At 42.7% G+C, this 18,918-nt stretch overlaps 3 protein-coding genes across 3 annotated transcripts; 1 reads left to right on the forward strand and 2 right to left on the reverse strand.

Annotated features, from left to right (window-relative positions):
• Nucleotides 1–8,036: 8,036 nt before the first annotated feature.
• Nucleotides 8,037–8,521, reverse strand: LOC139204014 (progonadoliberin-1-like). The gene is made up of 3 exons (XM_070833954.1): nt 8,384–8,521; nt 8,204–8,305; nt 8,037–8,084 (listed from the first exon to the last, which is right to left on the reverse strand). Exons 1-3 carry the CDS (start codon nt 8,519–8,521, stop codon nt 8,037–8,039), a joined length of 288 nt encoding a protein of 95 aa, XP_070690055.1.
• Nucleotides 8,522–10,411: 1,890 nt separating this feature from the next.
• On the reverse strand, nt 10,412–14,485 carry kctd9a (potassium channel tetramerization domain containing 9a). The gene is made up of 12 exons (XM_070833878.1): nt 14,340–14,485; nt 13,914–14,035; nt 13,766–13,809; nt 13,570–13,666; nt 13,384–13,442; nt 13,160–13,288; nt 13,009–13,076; nt 12,826–12,921; nt 12,591–12,740; nt 12,221–12,326; nt 12,006–12,139; nt 10,412–11,371 (listed from the first exon to the last, which is right to left on the reverse strand). The coding sequence occupies exons 1-12, from the start codon at nt 14,385–14,387 to the stop codon at nt 11,255–11,257; spliced, it is 1,170 nt and encodes a 389-aa protein (XP_070689979.1). The 5' UTR covers nt 14,388–14,485; the 3' UTR covers nt 10,412–11,254.
• A 737-nt stretch (nt 14,486–15,222) lies between these two features.
• On the forward strand, nt 15,223–16,533 carry ankrd39 (ankyrin repeat domain 39). Its single transcript, XM_070834295.1, has 4 exons — nt 15,223–15,316; nt 15,478–15,581; nt 15,696–15,899; nt 16,005–16,533. Exons 1-4 carry the CDS (start codon nt 15,223–15,225, stop codon nt 16,149–16,151), a joined length of 549 nt encoding a protein of 182 aa, XP_070690396.1. The 3' UTR covers nt 16,152–16,533.
• Nucleotides 16,534–18,918: the final 2,385 nt, after the last annotated feature.

Below are 18,918 nucleotides of genomic sequence, written 5' to 3' on the forward strand. Positions count from 1 at the left end.
AATTATTTTCAGTCACATTTCTTGCTTTATTACTGCAAGAATAGAGCATAATTTATCCTGTTTTTCCTTGTTCTCATATTAATAGTAATGATAATAGCCTCCTGGCTTTGTATAATACATCACTATAGAACTTGCAGTACGATGTGAGTCTGCAGGATGCATGCTGAGTCTGAGGAGCTGTGGAAATTTATAAAAGGCGTCACACTAGTCACATGTTACAAGATGTTTTTTCTTGAATGCAGTAATGTCAGACAAAGTCATGGCTCATGGCCTTGTGCCCCTTTGATCCTACGCGAGAAGGAACTAATCTTTTTGTTTTGGCAGATGAAAAGGTCAGAGGGAGCTGGACTGCTGCCTCTGGAATCTTAATCGTGGCATTATACATACGAACATGTGTAGGACGCATTGAAACAGACAGGTAGCTCATCTAAGGGTCACAACCATAGATCAGCTCAGTCAATATTCCCTTGTTCTGTTATCTTTTTTATTGAACTGCCCTAATGAGTCCACCTTGGATCAGACGCTTCCTGATTCATCAGATCTGTGATCTGTTTATTTCAGGGAGCGTTTCCTGGCATTGGTTAGGATATCATACCAGTGTAAACGTTGTGTCAGGCTGTTCACGAGCCAGACCGGCGTTACACACACATATAATCCTACAAGATGAATTCTGAGTAAAACAGTCCAGCGTGTCTCAGCTTTTGAAGTGAATCTAGAAATATCCATCGTGTACATGAATACACTTCTGGGCCTCAGTTTCCTCTGTTTCTTCTGTAGTATTAATGACTAACACACACACACACACACACACACACACACACACACACACACACATAGACACAGTGTTGTCTTGCGTAACAGAAGCAGACTTGACAGCCAGGAATAGCAACCCCCTGATTGGTGTCGGCCAGTTTTTCCTCAGGATTGGTTTTGTTATTGCATGCATGCGCAGGCAAACAGAAAATAAGCCCAGATAGACAGACAGACAGACAGACAGACAGACAGACAGACAGACAGACAGACAGACAGACAGAAATAGAGTTCTACAATAGACAAACAAAGAAAATTCTTTCATCTTTGTAATCTTGCCCTAACAATTTAGGACCTGGCCTCTGCGTCTGACCTTCCATTTTCTTTGGTCAGAAGAAAAGAGGTAGACCTCAGCCTGCTTCGGTTGCCTGGTTACAGCTTCCTCAGGGCTTTCAATGGGTTTCCTTCAAGCTGACACAGAGCACCAAGCTATTAAAGGCACTTTATTAAACACTGACAGAGGAGCTGCGCCAGGCTGAAGCAGTTTTAGCGGAACCAGCTCCGTCAGATGGTTCTGTCGCTTGAAGAAAGGGAGATGTGAAATGAATTTGCTGGGAATACTTGACGACACATACAGAACTTTTCATTCTGACGTGCACCGGCTCGTCAAGGTGGTATAACTGTAAGCAAGAAAAACACAGGCGTTTGTAATTAATAACCTTAATGGTGGCTGCATTCCATTCAGCTGTTCCAGGACCTTTTGCCATTTACCAGGAGGAAAGGCATTATTAAAGAAATAATTCAACTTTTGGGAAAAGGGCTTATTCCGCTGTCTTGTCGAGAGCTGGATGAGGAAGATTGATGCTGCCCTCATGTTTGGACAGCAAATATGTTGTCATGAGACGGAGATGATGAGCTAAGCATAAACGCAGCCTGACAGTCCCAGAATCCACCTGCTAACACATCTAAAGCTCACTAATTTGCACATTATATGTCAGAAGTTTCAGTGAAGACCAGAGGAAATTACTGGTGAACGAAATAGCCACACAACACCTGCAGCTTGTTAGCTTATCTTAGCATATAGATGTGTCTGGTGGTAGCTTCACATTTATCGCAGCTATCATCTAACTCATCTAACCCTTTTCAAGTGTATATGCCAAAATGTCGAACTATTCCTTTAATGTAATGAGCTACACCCCTGCCTCCTCTGCTGTGACAAGTCAAGTGTTTTTGTTGTTGAAAAGGCTTATTGCTGTTTCATCTGCACGAGGCCAGAGGCCGGAGTCTGCGAGGATTAAACACACAACATTTACTGGGACTGCACTGCTCAGCGCTGAGATTACAGCCCCGTGTTCTCTGCTATCACCTCAATCTGATTCAGTCTGGTCTCTGGGAAACTAATTAGAGGTAACATGGTGGAGCTGGCAGCTGTGGGAATACAGGGTCAGCAGGGTATGTGTCTCAGGTAGTTTTTTTTGTTTTTTTTTATTGTAGTGCTGTTTCAAATCATCAGTTGTTCCACTACTCTTCTCCCAGGCTCTCCTTTAATAACCAAAATGAGGTCTACTACTACTTTGATGTTTCCAAAATGTAAAAAAAAAAAAAAGTCCCCTGCTGTAAGCGGTGTTTCCTCATATGATGGCTTTGATTTTAAAACAGAGGCGATGTGCACCGAGTTTGTTCACAATGGTATTGATCTTGAGTAAATATTTTATGTCCTGCTGTGCTATGGCCTTTCGTATATTTATCCCTTATCAAGTCACTTTCAATAAAAGACAATATTCGACCCATATGGTGACGGGTGGATGCTCAACAAAAGTAGCTGCAATCTCATGAACAAGATGAAACCCGCGGAAGTGATTTTGTGTCTTGTGTGTTTGCTGAGTAGCAGCAGAGTGACAGACACATTGAGCTACTTTGAAAAACACACTTTCCATTGAAGATAAGAGCGTGGCCTACCCATGTGCTCGTCAGCAGGATATTACAGGCCGTTGTATCACTGTCAAATCTCCATGATGAATGAACTTCGATTTGTTATTCAGTTTGTTTAAATTCCATACACTGTGGGCAAACACAAACATCGGCCGGTCTAATCATTTTCATCTTGCTTATTCTACCATGAATAAGCACTTTTATACTCCAAAGGAGATTGTGGAGTGTGTGTGAAGCAAGCTAAGCAAGCTGTTACAATGCAATAAATTGGCCCCAGACACGGTGAAGTACAATAAATTACAGCATTGACAGGATCAGATCCAGCCCTAAAGAAAATACGGTAGATACAGCCTGGGCAGACTACAGAGATTGTATGGCAGGTTCATTTATGAATCACACAGGCACTAAAGTGCTACAGCAACAGAAACCTCCAGGATGCACTTTCACGTTGTTTTCTAGTGCCATCTGGTGGCTGAGCACCGTGACCCCCATCAGTTAACCCTGATGTGGTGTTCAGGTCAAAATGACCTGCTTCAGATTGTCTTTATTCGTAGTTTTGCTTGTTCATTATAAATACAATGTCTTTGGCTTATGGATCATAGAACAAAATGCTTTCTCTGGGATCACACACACACACCTACACACTGAAATAAAGACTGCTGCTTACTGGGGCAGTTAGTGGGAATGAGCCATCATTAATGACTAACTGGTCTCACCTGTGCTTTCCCTCCTATGACGAGTCAGAAGGTGTGCAGAGAAAAAAGGCTGCTGCTACATCAGGTTGGTGGGTCTTTTTCTTTCTTCTTCACAGTAACACACACACACTAACCTGTTGGGTGGTAAAAGAAGTCTAATGATACTTTATTTAAATGGAAATACTCCATTACATCCTTCATATGCAGTATTTCAGTCCCCAGGGGTCGGGGCCCCTCCAAAGGGTCACAAGGTAAATGTGAGGGCCAGTCAGATGATTAATGTGGTAGAAAATGAGAAAAAACTAAATTCTGCTCCACAGCCTTTTGGAGCTATTTTCTAATCGTTGCTATTTTGTGAAATATTGGATAATTTAACCTCTTTAACCTCAAACATTTATCGAAATGAAACCATCTGAGAAGTTTGGAGCTATAATGTCTCTTTGGTGGAATTGTTAAAGACTCATAGACACGTGAAAGGGCTGGTGACTCAGAGAGAGAACTGGAGGAAAACCAACTACTGTCTTATGCTCGGGCACAAATGAAGCAATAAAATGACGGCTTGATGACAAGATGTCTTAAATCAGTGCAGGCTGTGGATGGGAATGAACCTCCTGTGGGCCTAATGTGTCACCTGAGGGGCCGATGACTGATTGATGGAAGCAGTATTGTTTCTACGTGCTCCATAGAAAACCTATTTGCCATCTATTGCTTGGTGTTTCCACACAGAAACTACTTCACCTCATGTTTACTGAAAGGTAGTAATATAAAATCCACATTTTACTGTTTAGCTGTGAAAAGGGGGTCTTTCACCATCTTAGGACAAACAACTGAACACATCAGATCAGCACTAAATCCTGTGAGCACTTCCTCCTTCCACGGAGACGTGAAGACACCGACGTCACGATCTGAGGCTCCCAAAGTCGACTAATCGTTCAGTGTTTAAATTCTTCCAAGAAAAAACACTGAAATAGTATCTGGACTAAGGTAACTTGTAATTTTCATCACTAAAACCAACTTAGATGTTATGTGAACATTTCTAGTGAATAAACCCAGTCAGGTCTAACACCAACACTTTCTCCCTAAGAGATAATAAATATATTCTAGATGCTTCACAGGTGGAACGTTTGCTGTGATCTACAGTAGTAGTCCACACAGGACTGTGGTTGGAATAGTTTGCAGCACTTTGTGCCGTTTTTGACTCTATAGGCCATTTGTTATATCAATATACATCACACATTTCACTGAGTATGAGTTGGATCTGTTTAGTGTTAAATCCCCCTTCAAAAAAATATATATTATAAATATTTAAATTATTATTTATTTATTTAAATATATTTCCATTATTTTAGTAATTCTGACTGATGATAACACATGAAACATTTTATCTTGTCTAAATAGTAATTCGTGTAATAGAGGGTTAGAACAACATAAAGAAAACAGAGTGACATCACCTGCAAAGATAAAGCAGGAAGTAAAATCTAAACAGTAGAAACCAAAGTGAGACGTTTGCTCCTGCTTTGACCTTTTATTCACCTTTTAAACACTTCTGGGTCTGTTTGATCCCTGATCTTTGCACAGAGACTTGGTTTGTCACTGAACAGGTTCTAGCAAACAGACAGGAAGAACATCAGTTACACATTTCACAGAATAGAGGAGAGCAGATGGATTATCACTTGGATAGAATAACATCAGTGAACAACTTTAAAGAAGTTCATCATTTCAGGAGACGGCTCACACCTTGTTTTGCCCTCCCTCCTCCTCTGGCTCTCCTCTGGAGGTGTCACATGGAAAACAAGTTTGTATATGGTTAGAAAATTGGTTCTTTTTTTACTTATTTACTGAGACATGAATTGTGATAACGAAATAATAATAAATATTAAAGAAAAAATCTTACTTTTTTCCTGATAAGGTTTGGTGTTGTTTTGGCCTTCCTCCTCTCCTCTCCTCTCCTCTCCTCTCCTCTTCCCTCCTCTCCTCCTCTCCCCTCCCCTCCTCTCCTCTCCTCTCCTCTCCTCTCCTCTCCTCTCCTCTCCTCTCCTCTCCTCTCCTCTCGCCTCTTCTCCTCTCCTCTCCTCTCGCCTCTTCTCCTCTCCTCTCCTCTCCTCTCCCCTCCTCTCCTCTCCTCTCCTCTCCTCTCCCCTCCCCTAAATTTTACCTACCTTAATACTTACCTTAAGTCTTAACTTAAGTCTTACCTTAATACTTACCTTAAATCTTACCTTAATACTTACCTTAAGTCTTACCTTAATACTTATCTTAAGTCTTACCTTATTACTTACCTTAAGTCTTAACTTAAGTCTTACCTTAATACTTACCTTAAGTCTTATCTTAATACTTACCTTAATACTTACCTTAAGCCTTACCTTAAGCCTTACCTTAAGTCTTACCTTAAGTCTTACCTTAAGACTTACCTGCAGGTTCTGCAGATCTCTTGCGCCACCTGCTGTCTCATAGCTTTATTCATGTTTCTTACCCACTCTGGCTCCGGGCCTGGCCATAACTCACTGGCCTGGCGGGGGTGCACCAAAGTCCAGGTGTCCTCCTCCCACCCTGGGGAGAGAGAAAGGGGAGAGCTTTGAGGGGAACTTGGGTGAGCAGGATGGGAGACATCTGAGCAAGAGGCAGGGGAGAGGGAAGGGGAAGGAGAGCGACAGGAGGAGCCACAGTAAGAGCAGGAGAAACCGCAGGAAAGTTTATTGGGGCAGCAGGTAAAAGCTGGCCCTGCTGGGGTCTGGGACGGAGGAGTACAACCAGCACTGAGCCATCTGAGGGAAAACACAAAGACAAGGTTCAGACCGCAGCTGATAACAAAAACTTTCTGGAAAAGTCATCACATCACATGTTGAAGCAAAAGTATCAGTAACACAATAAAGGAAAACTCCATTAAAAGTAAACCTTTACAAGTACTTGCAGTGAAAAGTAGTGAAACGTCAAATGAATCCTGTCAGGTGTCAGCGTCCACTCATAGATCCTCCTGTGATGGCAAAGCTGTCCTACAATAACATCATAATAAAAGATAATAAGATGATAAAGACAATAAAGAGAATGAAATGCATGAATGCATGTCTCACTATCTTACTAGTAGCATTACATGTACTTAAAAAAATACAACAAATACCCACATTAGCTGCTGCACATGTCCACACTGTCTCTGAATGTATTCATTGTACACTGTTCAGACTGTTAATACTGTCCATTCTGGACATTTATCAACTGTTTGTAACCATTTCTTTATCATAATGCTTTTCTTTAAAAACAGAGTGACCTGAATGTCCATTAATTCCAAATATTCAGGCCTCCGTTATATTTAACACTCGTATAAAATGCCACACACACTGGGGTAGGATTTGGCTGGTATTCTTCAGGTCTTACTTTTTTAGGGTAACTGTTTTTAGGGTTTCAGCTTCACTTTCCAAGTTTATAGTGGATTACAAAGTGAAATGCACATGATGTTGAATCAGGTCACAAACCCACAAAAGCTTGGTTTTGAGTCCAGATGATTTAGGGAGCTTTGCAATTTGTCTTAGCAAACTATGAAATATCTGCATCATGTGACTCTGAGACAACATGTCATCTGTCGCTCACTGCTGAAACTAGAACAGAACACAACGAAAAACTAAAACTTCATGGTGTAGTGCAATGAACTTTATACTGAAGGGTGGCAGCTTTATTAGTCATGACTGAAGGCTCTATATTGTAGGAAAATGTCATTTTCAGATGTGAAAATGTTCCTGCCATACCTCCTCTCTGTTTGAAGCAGAGGGACCAAGTCACTGTTTAGCAAGTCAAGAATCACTCGTCCCAAATCATTTCCCAAGTCCTAAACTCTGAGTGTTGGTGTAGCAGGGCGCTGCACAAAGGTCCACCACCCATTCATATTCATTTAACTTCATTACTACACCTGCTGTAACATTAAAGGCTCATTAAAAGCTAATAATCCCTCACACATGAGACACAGCCAGAAGTGGAAAAGCTTACTGATTGCTATAGGAGGACAAAAAAATACATATTTTTTCTCTGCTGATGGATGGAAAAAAAGCTAATCACCAGTCACTTAGGCCACATACTGTTCACTACTCTTTGTTGAAACATCAAACTGATGCTGTCAGGAACTTTAAATGCACTAAATTACACTTTAGTCTTCCAGCAGTTATAGTAAGAAAACCGCGCTGTACATGAGGTCATCAAATATCCTGTAGGAAACAGCTGCGTTTTCTTCTCTGCGTTTCGTCATGTAGCGCTCAAACAGGCCAAGCTGTGATGTGATGTGACTCAATCCTTAGCCAGACCTAAGCAAAAACAGATCAGCTGTTCCATTCGGCATCAAAGACAATGAGTGGGAGCTTTGGAGGCAACATGTAGAATTTCTTGCGTGGTGAAAATATTCAAAGTTTGAAACTTCTGGGAAATAAATCAAAACCATGTTGGGAATTTAAATCCACAAGAGTGAGACACTGAGGTGGAATCTGTATTTGAAACACTACAAATTAGGTGTTGTAGCATAAAACAGCACAGAGAAACTTAAGAGGTTGAGCAGAAAACTTAGTTAGTAGAGTAAAATAGTTTGTATTTCTCATGTGGATATAAATCCTGTCACACAGTAACCACAGCCACTACCATGTGCTAATATTATCATTTATTGTAGAGATCAGATAGTCATCATTTTTTATATGTTCTGTGTCCGTTTTCCCTGTCGGTGACGCTGCCCTACGGAGGAAGAGAGATTAGATTTGTGAGGATAAATCAAAACCTCTGGGCAGTTTTGGCAGATGCATCAAAAACAGACAAAACAGAACTGCACTGATTTACAAATCAGCAAAACGTACAAGAAATCCTTTCATTCTGCACATTTTGGCAAAAGGGGACTCCTCCTCACAGCCCAGAACACTGCAGGGCGCGTCCACGTGGGGGAAGCCCTCATCCATCTGCTGCAGAGAGACAAACATCACAGTGAGTTTGCACTGAAGGGAAGAGGAGCGGCCGACGTGAGACCGGCGAATGCTTACATTGCTCAGTGTGTGCGAGAGGCCGACCAGATCCCTCTTCCCTCCTGGACTCAGGCCGTAGGACCAGTGCTGACAGCAGCCCTGTGACAGGACTGATCCCGCTAGCAGCAGCCACAGCGCCAACGTCTGCGTGGTCATTCTGAGGGAGAAAAGGCTTCAAATTCATACAAACACAATACTGATTTTTCCCATTTCTTTAGTTTAACCCCAAAATACTGCCATAGTGGTCCACCCTAATCAACACTAGTCAGAGGAACAGTACTCAGCCCATCGCTGACGTCTTTACCTTCTGTGGAGGAGGCAGGTTTCTCTGTTTTGTTCTTGTCTGTTGTCCTGCTGCACAATATTTCCTGAGGTTTATATAACACGGCCTCCCTTCCTCTCAGCCCGTCACTTCACTCCAGGGGGGCAGCAAAGTGGGATGAAGCAACACTTCTTGGCGACCCCGCAGAGCTGTTTAAAAGATCACACTTGATAGGTCTTTTTTTTTGCCCTTCCTCTCGAAAAGATCAAGCTAACACGTGACGAGCTTTGGCCACTAAACTATTTCCTGTCGTTTTCTGGTGCTTTTGTGATGCAGTTTGAATGAACAAAACACTCATTCAGTCTCGCAGACACAGAAAATGATTAAAAATCAGACGACAAAGTCATTTTCTTCTTCTTCTTCATTGCAGTTTATTTTTAACAGTCATTTATGGAAATATATTTCCACAGTCGAGTGCAATAATCATAGGGGGAGACTTACAGCGCTCCCCGTCTCTGACACAAATCCAACCATTGCTCCATATTGCATTCAGTGAGATGTATTAAAATAAATAACCTAAAGTCTTCCTATGATTTTCACGCTCAGGGTGAAATACACAATATGATTGCCTTCATCAGTCATTCTCACAGGCTGGGTACCTACTGTCCAACTGAGTGAATAGTATTGCATCAGAGCAGCTTTGAGCTACAGCTACAGAAACCTCACCGATCAGAGAAGAGCACGGGTCTTCACACATGCAAACGAGAACTGAAGTGACGACACCTGCCTACTCTAACAATGATTATTTTGGAAGTTTTGGAAACACTGGATTTGATTTACACACGATTAAAAGCACCAAACATTTTTTGGTGAGAAGGTATAACATCATACAAGTTAACATATACTTGTGCAAATAAGTTCAAAAGCATGGTTAAGTGATATATGCAGATACACGGAGCAGGCCTCCCACTGCGACAGCATGAACACGTGAAAATGGCTTTCTGTTACAGCACTCCAGAGTGGGATTCTTTTCTTACAATAGGAATCGGAATAATAATGAATGACATACGCCAACGTTACAATAAGCAGTGCCACAGTCAAACGCATGCAGCTGTGGATCACTCACACACCAGATTTAAAAAAAAGAAAACAAGAGGTAGATTCACAGAGCGCAAAACAAAGGAAAGCTTTTTAAGAACATAATATTTCCAAGTAGGAAACCTCACAGCTGTAAATCATGTATTGCATACCCAAGCTGTGTTTCTACCGAGCCTGTCGCATAGTTTTGTGGTGCACTAACAGCACTTTTAGCCTTTTAGACTGTGCTATTATTATGGCTTTGGCTTGCATTGCTTCCTTTATTATATGTTGAATCCAGCAAATTTTAAGGGTAATTCCAGTGTTTGTAAATCTGGAGCCCATTTCTTTACACATTTTGGTGTCTAAATGACTAGTAGGCACAAAAAGTGTTAGGAATGGTCCAGCGTGTCGCCTCAGCTGGCAGCCGGGAAACAGGCTGCAACCAAACATTAATCCTTGAGGGCATCTGCAGCAATCAAAGAACGTCCACAACAGGTACTTGGTTTTGCGCCTGACCGGCTCAGATTGTTAGTCTAAAGGATCCCCACAGAGATAGACCTTTGTTAATGTGCAAGACCCTTTTCTTTATTCATAAACAACCATCATATCGCTCTCACCAGACTTGAGAAAAGCAGTCATTTTACCTTGCAGAACACAGGACTTTGTGTGAGTTTTGGTACGAAGTTGCAAAGTCAACAACAAACAAATTAAACGACTGAAGTAAAATTACTGTTTTTGTCAAGTCTGGTGGCTTTGAAAGGCTGTTTCCAGTTAGACAAAAAAGGCTGTTCCTCTTTGACAAAAAGGTTTATATCTGTAGAGATAATGTTGTCAGATGCTTTAAATACCAATCTGTGCTTGTCAGTGGAAATAACAAACTCTTTTAGTGAACATACTTTGACAGGCACGGTTTCCCCTCAAGGATCACGTTGCAGCCATTGCAGCTTGTTTCACGGCCGCCTGCCAAAGCTTCTTGTGCCAACAGGTCATTTAGACACAAAAAATAGGGCCCAGGTTTAAAAATACCACAACTACCTTTTAAGTTACATACTTAAAGAGTAATATATAACAACACAGTTATTGGTAAGTGACCCCTTCTATTTCTGCTACAGCAGCATTCAGTGAAGCTCAGCGCTCTGAACTTTACTGCAAACAGAAAATATGAATTTGACTCCGATTAACATGTAATATAAACAATAATATAAAGTGAATATAGACTGTGTTAAACATTAAATGAGTATAGTCATTGGATTGCGTCCAGACACATCTACATACACTAGGAACATTATTTTGTTTTGGTGATATATGCAGCTGAACATTTAAAAACACCCTACCATACAAACATACATGGACAACCCTGAATAAATTCTAGTGCAAGATATTTAAAGCTAACATAATATAGGTGGAATGCCAGGGATGTGCATACAAGTACCTGCACTGCAGACAGGTAAAGAGAGATTCAAAGTAGTAGTGTAGGAGAGGCTGGAGGAAAAGAGCAATAAAGTAGCCAGCTGTGGTCCACACCAGATGTGCAGGTGCGTGCCAAGTTATCTGACGCTCTGTGACATGTGCAGAGGGGTCAGCATCTCTTCAAAAATGGCTCCTTTCACATTGGACCCTCTCAGGTTGGCTTCTTGTAGATCGCAGCCAGAAAGGTCACAGTTCTGCAAAAAAAGGCGGCAGAGACACGACAGTGAGGCATAAGGATAAAAAAACCTGAAGAAGTATCATATATTATAAATGTTATACAGAAGCAGGCTGTAAAACATTCAGACACATTCAGTGGAAAATTGGCAGGGTTTTTCCATGATCAATTAAGCTGCCTATACATTTCCTTTGAACCATTTTGTCTATGAAATGCATGAAAATAGTGAAAACAACACTAAAATCATTTTTGCATTAATGTATGACTTCAATGAATTATCAGAATTGCTGCTGATTATTTTAGTGAAACTTTACATATCTCAAACAGAAGTCTCAAACATAAACAACCTGAAGCAGAAAAACCACTGAGCCACTCTCTGTACCTATTATTGTTTTTCTATGTCTATATCAGGAAAGCTCAACCTTGGGTTCACTTAAAATATGGGGATTCTGCTGCTGAGCTTTCAGGCATGAAGCCACTGTGGCAAAGGATTTGGGATGCACTATAATATATAGCACACAGCATATATTAAAAATAAAACTATTCATTCAGATGTGCATTGCTTCGTCCCCTTTGGCCCGGGATGGTAGGACTGCCAGCCGAGTCAACATGAACATTTTTAGAGATAATCCCCTCTGAGAGCCCTGACTCACCTCCAGATCAGTCCCTGCTAAAGTGGCTCCCCGCAGGTTACAATTCTTCAGTTTTGCATTTTTTAGAGTGGCCACACGCAGGTTGATGCCGGTCATTTGGCTTCCTTCCATGTCGACTCCTTTCAGGTTAGCACCTGATCACGAAAACATTTGGTTAACACGCGACTACAAGTGTAAAACTAGCTCTATATTAGGTCAAACTTGTGATGGATTACCTTCCAGGTTGGCCTTCAGTCCAGATGGATCTTCAAAATTGCAGCCTTTGAGAGAAGCTCCCTCGGCATTAGAGCAGAGCATCTTCACCCCTTGTAAGTTGGCACCCTTCAAAAGACAACACAAAGAGCTCAAGCACTCATAATGTTCTTGCTCATTCATATCGAGTTACGTCCGACTAGAAATGTGTGAAAAAACAGTCTGCCTGTTAATTCTTTAATGAGGTGAATGTGAGAGTAGGTGTGTGTCATCGGCAAACATGTTTAGGGACAGAATGGCCCTTCCTCCACACATCTGAGGGGGCAGCAGGTTAAGCGGCCAAAAACCAAGCAGGTCGGCGTGCCTGCTGATACCGTGAGCTTTCAGACTTACATCCAGGTTGGCTCCGGAAAGATCCGCCCGCTCCAGATTGGAACAGCACAGGTTGGCGTGCGTCAGATTGCAGCGGCTGAGATTGGCCATCTTAAAATTGATGTAACGCAAATCAAGTCGGGACAGATCAGCGCCACTGAAATTAAGACCCTAAAAACAGTAAGAGTGATAGTTAAATATTGATTTGACATAGTGATGTGATGGGATGAATGAAAATGTGTTTGTGTCGCTGGACCTGACAGCGGAGCTCTGACTTGGTGGGTGTTGCCAGGAGAAAACGAACAAACTCCTTGCGGGAAATGGGAGAGTGGTCTTCTGGTGGCTGTGAGTTCTGTAGTCAAAGTAAACATGTGGGTGAGTCACGCTGCATTCAAGGGAGCGATCACGGTGCTAAACTATATACCACGCTTCATATCACCTTGATTGCTACTTCCAGCTGTTCAGCAAGTTGCTCAATTCCAAAGAACCGAGCCTCCTCGAGGACACCTGGAAGACATTTAGGACAATGGTACCGGTCCGTGCTAATTTTGAGCTCGACTCCACCATTAAGGATTCATCAAAACGCTCACCCCGTATATTTATGCCTTCATTGATAATGAGCTGTCCATGTCTCAAGTAGTTGAGAATGGGCTCGAAGTATTCGGGGCTGCGGTCGATTAGATAAGCCCCGTGCTCATCCCGCTTGTTCCCCCACACATCTGGAGCAAACACAGAGGTTGACGAAGCCCGTTCAAAAAGGTGGATCACAAAAAACTAACATCTAATGCTTACTGATTGGCTAGTCATAACTTACCTTTCTCTCGAAACATGTGGGCGAGCATGCTCTCTGGCTCTTTGCTGACCAAGGTGCTCCTGAACACACCACGGACGCAGAAGAAGACAATGAACAAAATGTAACTACAACAGAGTAAAACGATGATTCATGTGTCATCTGCAGTGTGTTTATTATTGGTAAGAACTGCCTGACGACCACAGTTACCTGGTGGTGGTGAAGGGACGACCCCCGATATTAAGTGTCAGCCAATCGGTGTGAGCTCCATGCTGATCAGATGTCACCTTGGCTTCATTTTGAGGGTCTGTGACATTGACAAAGACAAAAGAAGAACAACTCTCTGAGGCCACTTTCACTAAGAGTTAATGAGGCTCCTGCAGCAGACTTGACCTGCAGCACTCACCAATAAACGGATCTCCTTCTGACACATACAGCACGTCGTCATCTCTGTTGGAAACACAAGAAGCAGGTGTCTGAATGAGCAGACATGTCACGGTGCACTCAGAAACATCCTCATCCTCATCATCATCATCATCATCCTGTGAGCTTACCTTATGAGGGCGATGTCATCTATGAGGCCACCCTTTCCATTGTACAAACAGGACGCTTTGATTCCTAATTTATTGCTTGCTACGGACAGTAAGTCGGACAAAGTCCCGTACACTGCTACAACCTGGAAGGCAAAGATTAAATCGGTGGGTTGTTGAGGATTTAAGCCTGAAACAAAACGGGTCATTCTTCCTTAATGACACCAGATTAATGAGCCTCAGTTAGCAGTGTAAACGAGGCTAGTCTACCAGTTTGGAACAAGTGTGGACAGACTAACCTTTACCGTGACTTTACATGAGTATTGTTGATAACACATTAGTAACTACAGTGTAAAAACAAGCGTTGGTTAATGTTAGCTGACGTTACAATGGAAAAAGCCAGTCATTCTGCGGCCCAGACTCCAACACTTAACTACTTATCTCACCCACCTTTCCATTTTTAGATGTCCCGTTAATAAATAAGGTGACTCTTCTCATTCTTTAGGCGCTTTGGTTGTGAGTGCTTTGTTACAATTGCAAACAAATAGTGTGTTTGCCAGCTAACGCTTGCTCGCCGATTCAAGCAGGCTAGCTAGCTGCACCAGACAACAACACGAGACAAAAGGTGCCTTCAGGTGTCGTCGGAAAAAGCAGAATAGTATGAGGTTGCACCCATAAGGTTCAATATATCAGTCTTTCGAACACATTTATAATATTTATTATCAGCGTATAACGTACATGAATTGTAGAAGATGTAATATAGGTCTCCAAAAGGAGGGAAAGATCATATGATTGATTAATAACAAAAGTAATAATTTCGATTTTGGTGATGTATAAGTAATTAAAATGATTTTAATATGCAACAGTTCGTTTATTACACTCATTAAGCCGCCAAAGCAAAATGCTATATGCCGCCTGTTGTTTTTTCTAAAAAATCCTAGGATGTGTGTCCACCAAATCAGAGGGCCCTTGAAGGGAGCCTTCTGACTGCAGCTCTGTCATTGGTCGAAGCGTTTATACGTAAGCACGTTTGCTTCTTACGTCCGGTGGTCTATGGTTGAAACGTTTGGCCGTCCTGCAGTACGTTTGTTTTTATCAAGCAAAAGTAATGGTGCTTCATGATGTTTCAACTTATATCTGAGTTATCATATAACATTTGTATCGTTCGGTTCAACTGGTGGTGCTGATGGTGCACCACTAAGTTGATGATAGAAGAAGAAACACGGAACTGTCAGTCAGCTCGGTGTTAATTCATCCATTTAACCCAGAAGCACTTGTGTTCAGGTTTGAATCAATCTGACTCGTTTATATTCCGCTTACGCCAAATAACACGATGGCCTCCGACACACACCGTTGTTCGTGCTGCTCTCATCCAGCCTCCGCTCCCAGTGTTCACCAGACCCTGAGTGAAATGGATTTTGAACGAGGTTTGCATTCATGTCTCCTGTAGTTTCATGTAGAGTTCAGCCACCGTGGTACTAACAGAAGTGAAGGCCTCCTCCAGCTGTCAGGATCTGACCTTTCATTAAATGACTGTTGATGGTTTGACTGATCTGTCAGTGAAGTGCAGCCCTGTGTTGTGTCTCAGGTATCTGGTCTGCTGCAATGGATGGAGACCTGCAGAGGGTCCAGTCTTTAGTCCTGAAGGGCACAGACCCCAACCTGAGAGACGCAGCTGGATATGCGGCTCTGGTGAGTTTGCTGGGAAGAATTTAGGCTGTAAGTGCTGTAGTGTCCACTGCTGACACTGCTGTATCTAAACTCCTGTATTTTCTGTGTGTGTGTGTGTGTGTGTTATGTTCCCAGCACTATGCAAGTCGCAGTGGTCATCTTGCCGTGTGCAAGTTTCTCCTCGAGAATGGTGCTTGTGCATCTCCACAGACACCAGGCGGTGCCACACCACTCCATCGATCATGTTACTGCGGTCATCTGGACGTGGTGAGCCTCCTGCTGCGCCACAGAGCCGATCCATCCCTCTGTGACGACGACGGTGCATCCCCTTTGCACAAGGTACACAACTGCCAGCACTAACACGATGAAACCATTTCCAGAGAGGCAGTTTGATGATCGTTGAGGCGATGCCTGTTCTTGTTATTCTGCTAAATGTTTGAGCAGGCTGCAGAACGGGGTCATGAAGAGGTGTGTCGGCTGCTTCTGGAGCACTGTCCAGAACTCTGCAGCCAGGTGAACAAGCGACTCCAGCTGCCCTACCAGCTGGCACCGCAGGGAGATCTGCAGGAGCTCCTAAAAGCACCTCGGTGACAACTGACACACTGCAACTGGGGCATGAGGAGATGCTAAGATCAGACAAACAATAGGAGCTGAAAACACACTAGGTGAGGTCCGCTGAAGTCAGGATAACACTCACCTGACTTGGATTCGTTGCATTTGTCTTTTTATTTCCTCGACTGAACATCAGCAAAGAGCCACTGAACGAAACAGGGTAAAAACAGCATTATATTTTCTACCTTCATACCATAAAATCCCCTGTTTTTGATTTTTAGTTTACAGCTTGTGTAATAATTACACCCCCCATAAGCTACAAAAACTATTAAATGCATCAAGTAGCACCAGTGTCCAGCATCAGTTACTGCTGCACTCTTATCATGAGGTCAGAAAAGTAATAACTTGAATTATTTGATTTTAAAAGGAGAAAAGACAATGCATATCCACTAATGCCATCAGAATAATGTCAAAGATGCACAGTGACACAAAGTGCAACAGTTTGAGCTTGAAAGCTCTTCTGTCAAACTCGAGGTCGATGTGTTACTTGTTTTTTAGTCACATTCTGAGTCTGTGCGCTGCAAACATCAGCATTGGGTTGTTTCTTAAACTTTGTCCGGCAAACTTTGCTGAGGGGGGTCCTCGCTGGGCTTTTTAGATGGAGGGCAGCAGGGGGAGCTATTGTCTTGAAAGCAGCATGTGTTTTCTCTCCAGTCCACCATGTGAATTCGCTGGCAGCCTCCACACAGTGACCTCATTCGATCCTCCGAGCACAGGGTTGGAAAACTAAACTGGGGGGAACTGTTTGGAAGAGAGGAAAGCATCAGTGTAGCTGTTACAGCTGATTGTACGACATGGTGGATGGAGGCCACGGTTATGTTCAGCCAAATTATATTCATGCCACCATACTGGCTTGTTTGTTCCTGTATATTTATTCTTTCTAACCCTGCTAAACTACATTTTGACACGTTGGTGACATTATGCATTATTCGACACAGTCTTTAGGGACACTCTGCCTTCATGTCGGACTTCTCAGCTGCTGATTCTGCACTAATTTTACGTCTCTGTAAAGGTTTTAGCAAACACTCTGGACCTGCTGCTTGTGATGTGAAGCCTTTTCACTTCACTGGAGCAGATGTTGGTGTTTGATAGTCTTTTTGTATTTTTGGTGAAGTAATTACCACACAACCGTTCACCAGCCTGGAAACTGCTAATTCTATACACAATTCTATACATTATTGATCCCTCCTCATGTGCCACCTTGACCCACACTGGAAGATTCAGCAAAATAAAATGCCTTTATAGGTCTTTTTAAAAGAAAAGTGTTGTGTTAGAATGTTTTATTTAACTTCCAAGGTTTTCTTTCTCAAGTATTAGCGGTTATCAGCCTTTGTCTTGCCACTCTCACTGAGATGACTCATCCTTTCTGAAGTTATCAAAGGCCGGACACATCAGTGAGTGCGTTTTCAACCAGTATTTATATGCAAAGGGAACAAAGGATGGAAGCCTGGGGGTGAATCAAGGAAGTTGATATTTCCATATCTACTGAAACAGATGGAAATACTTCCAACTATCATCTAATATACTTACTTATTCAAAGCATGCTCAACAAGTAACACATGCACAACACTAGAGGCAGACACTGTACTCCTCCTCGTGCTCCTGCAGTCAAAAGCGACAGAAACCCCCTCGCTGCAGTCTGAGGAACTTTCATTGGGTCCGCTGGTGGGTGGTGTTTCAAGACTACCTTCAAACCACATCCAGTGCCTTGACTGGAGGGGTGCCAGGCCACATCTGGAGCTCATTGCAGCTGACGCCACACAGCACAAGGAGATGGGGTGTCGGGGGGGTAGATGGGGTGGGTTGGGGGTATTTTAGCTCGCAGAACTAAGCCAAGGGAGCTGTTTACGCTCAGTGATAAGTTCCTCCTTCCACACGGCTGAGGAGCTGTAAGTAGGTTCACCCAGTCTGAGTGCCACATGTCAGTGATAGCAGGGCCTTTTTTCACAGGTCACTGAGGAGCTCGCTCAGAAATTCTCCCTGTTTGCTTTCTGAAAAAAAACAAAAAAAAGCAAAGCACACCGTGGTATCTGAATCAGCCCGGTAATTTTGACTGGCATACAGACTATCACACCCCCCCTGCAGCACCTTCTGATTGTTCCCTTGCCAGGTTCCATGTAACACAATCAAAGTAGATGTCTTAGGTTTGCTAGCAGTGAGCGAGTTAATGAAAACCCTCTGTGTCACGCAGTAAAACCAGGGAATATTAAAGGGTCTCATTCTTTTTTGATAATTTTTCATGAGCTGGTTTGAATTTGAGAGCTGCTTTGCCCCTTTATGTGGAAACAATCAGACACTGGCCTTTGTTGGGTGAAAATGAGCAGCTATGTCAGGAAAAAAGTTTCTTTCAAGTAACTGAGCTACTTAACTCAGTTTTGTCAGCACAAAGGTCACAACGAGCAAGATCTGGAAGGATAAGGTGTGATTTTTAGGCCTAGCTTTTCAGAGCTCTCTCGTAATGTGAGGACTCGGGGAGGACTCCACAAGATGAGGAATTTGGATTACAGCTCTGTTTAGTGAGATTTATTTGGAAAGCAATGAAACTTCCTGGCCCTGGAACCCACTTCCACCATAATGAGCCCAAGTTAAACCAGGACTGGATGTTATTTTCCTCAGAAATAGAAGGTGGTCTGTGTGCCATGCTTGTATGGAGGATTTGAAGTCAGTGCTAGGGACTTTATTTTAAACGGCTCACTGTGAGTGAGAACAGCTTGTCCTCTCAATATTTCTCCAGTTTCAGAATCGT

The sequence above is a fragment of the Pempheris klunzingeri genome, chromosome 7 (assembly GCF_042242105.1).
Source record: "Pempheris klunzingeri isolate RE-2024b chromosome 7, fPemKlu1.hap1, whole genome shotgun sequence".
NCBI lineage: Eukaryota > Metazoa > Chordata > Actinopteri > Acropomatiformes > Pempheridae > Pempheris > Pempheris klunzingeri.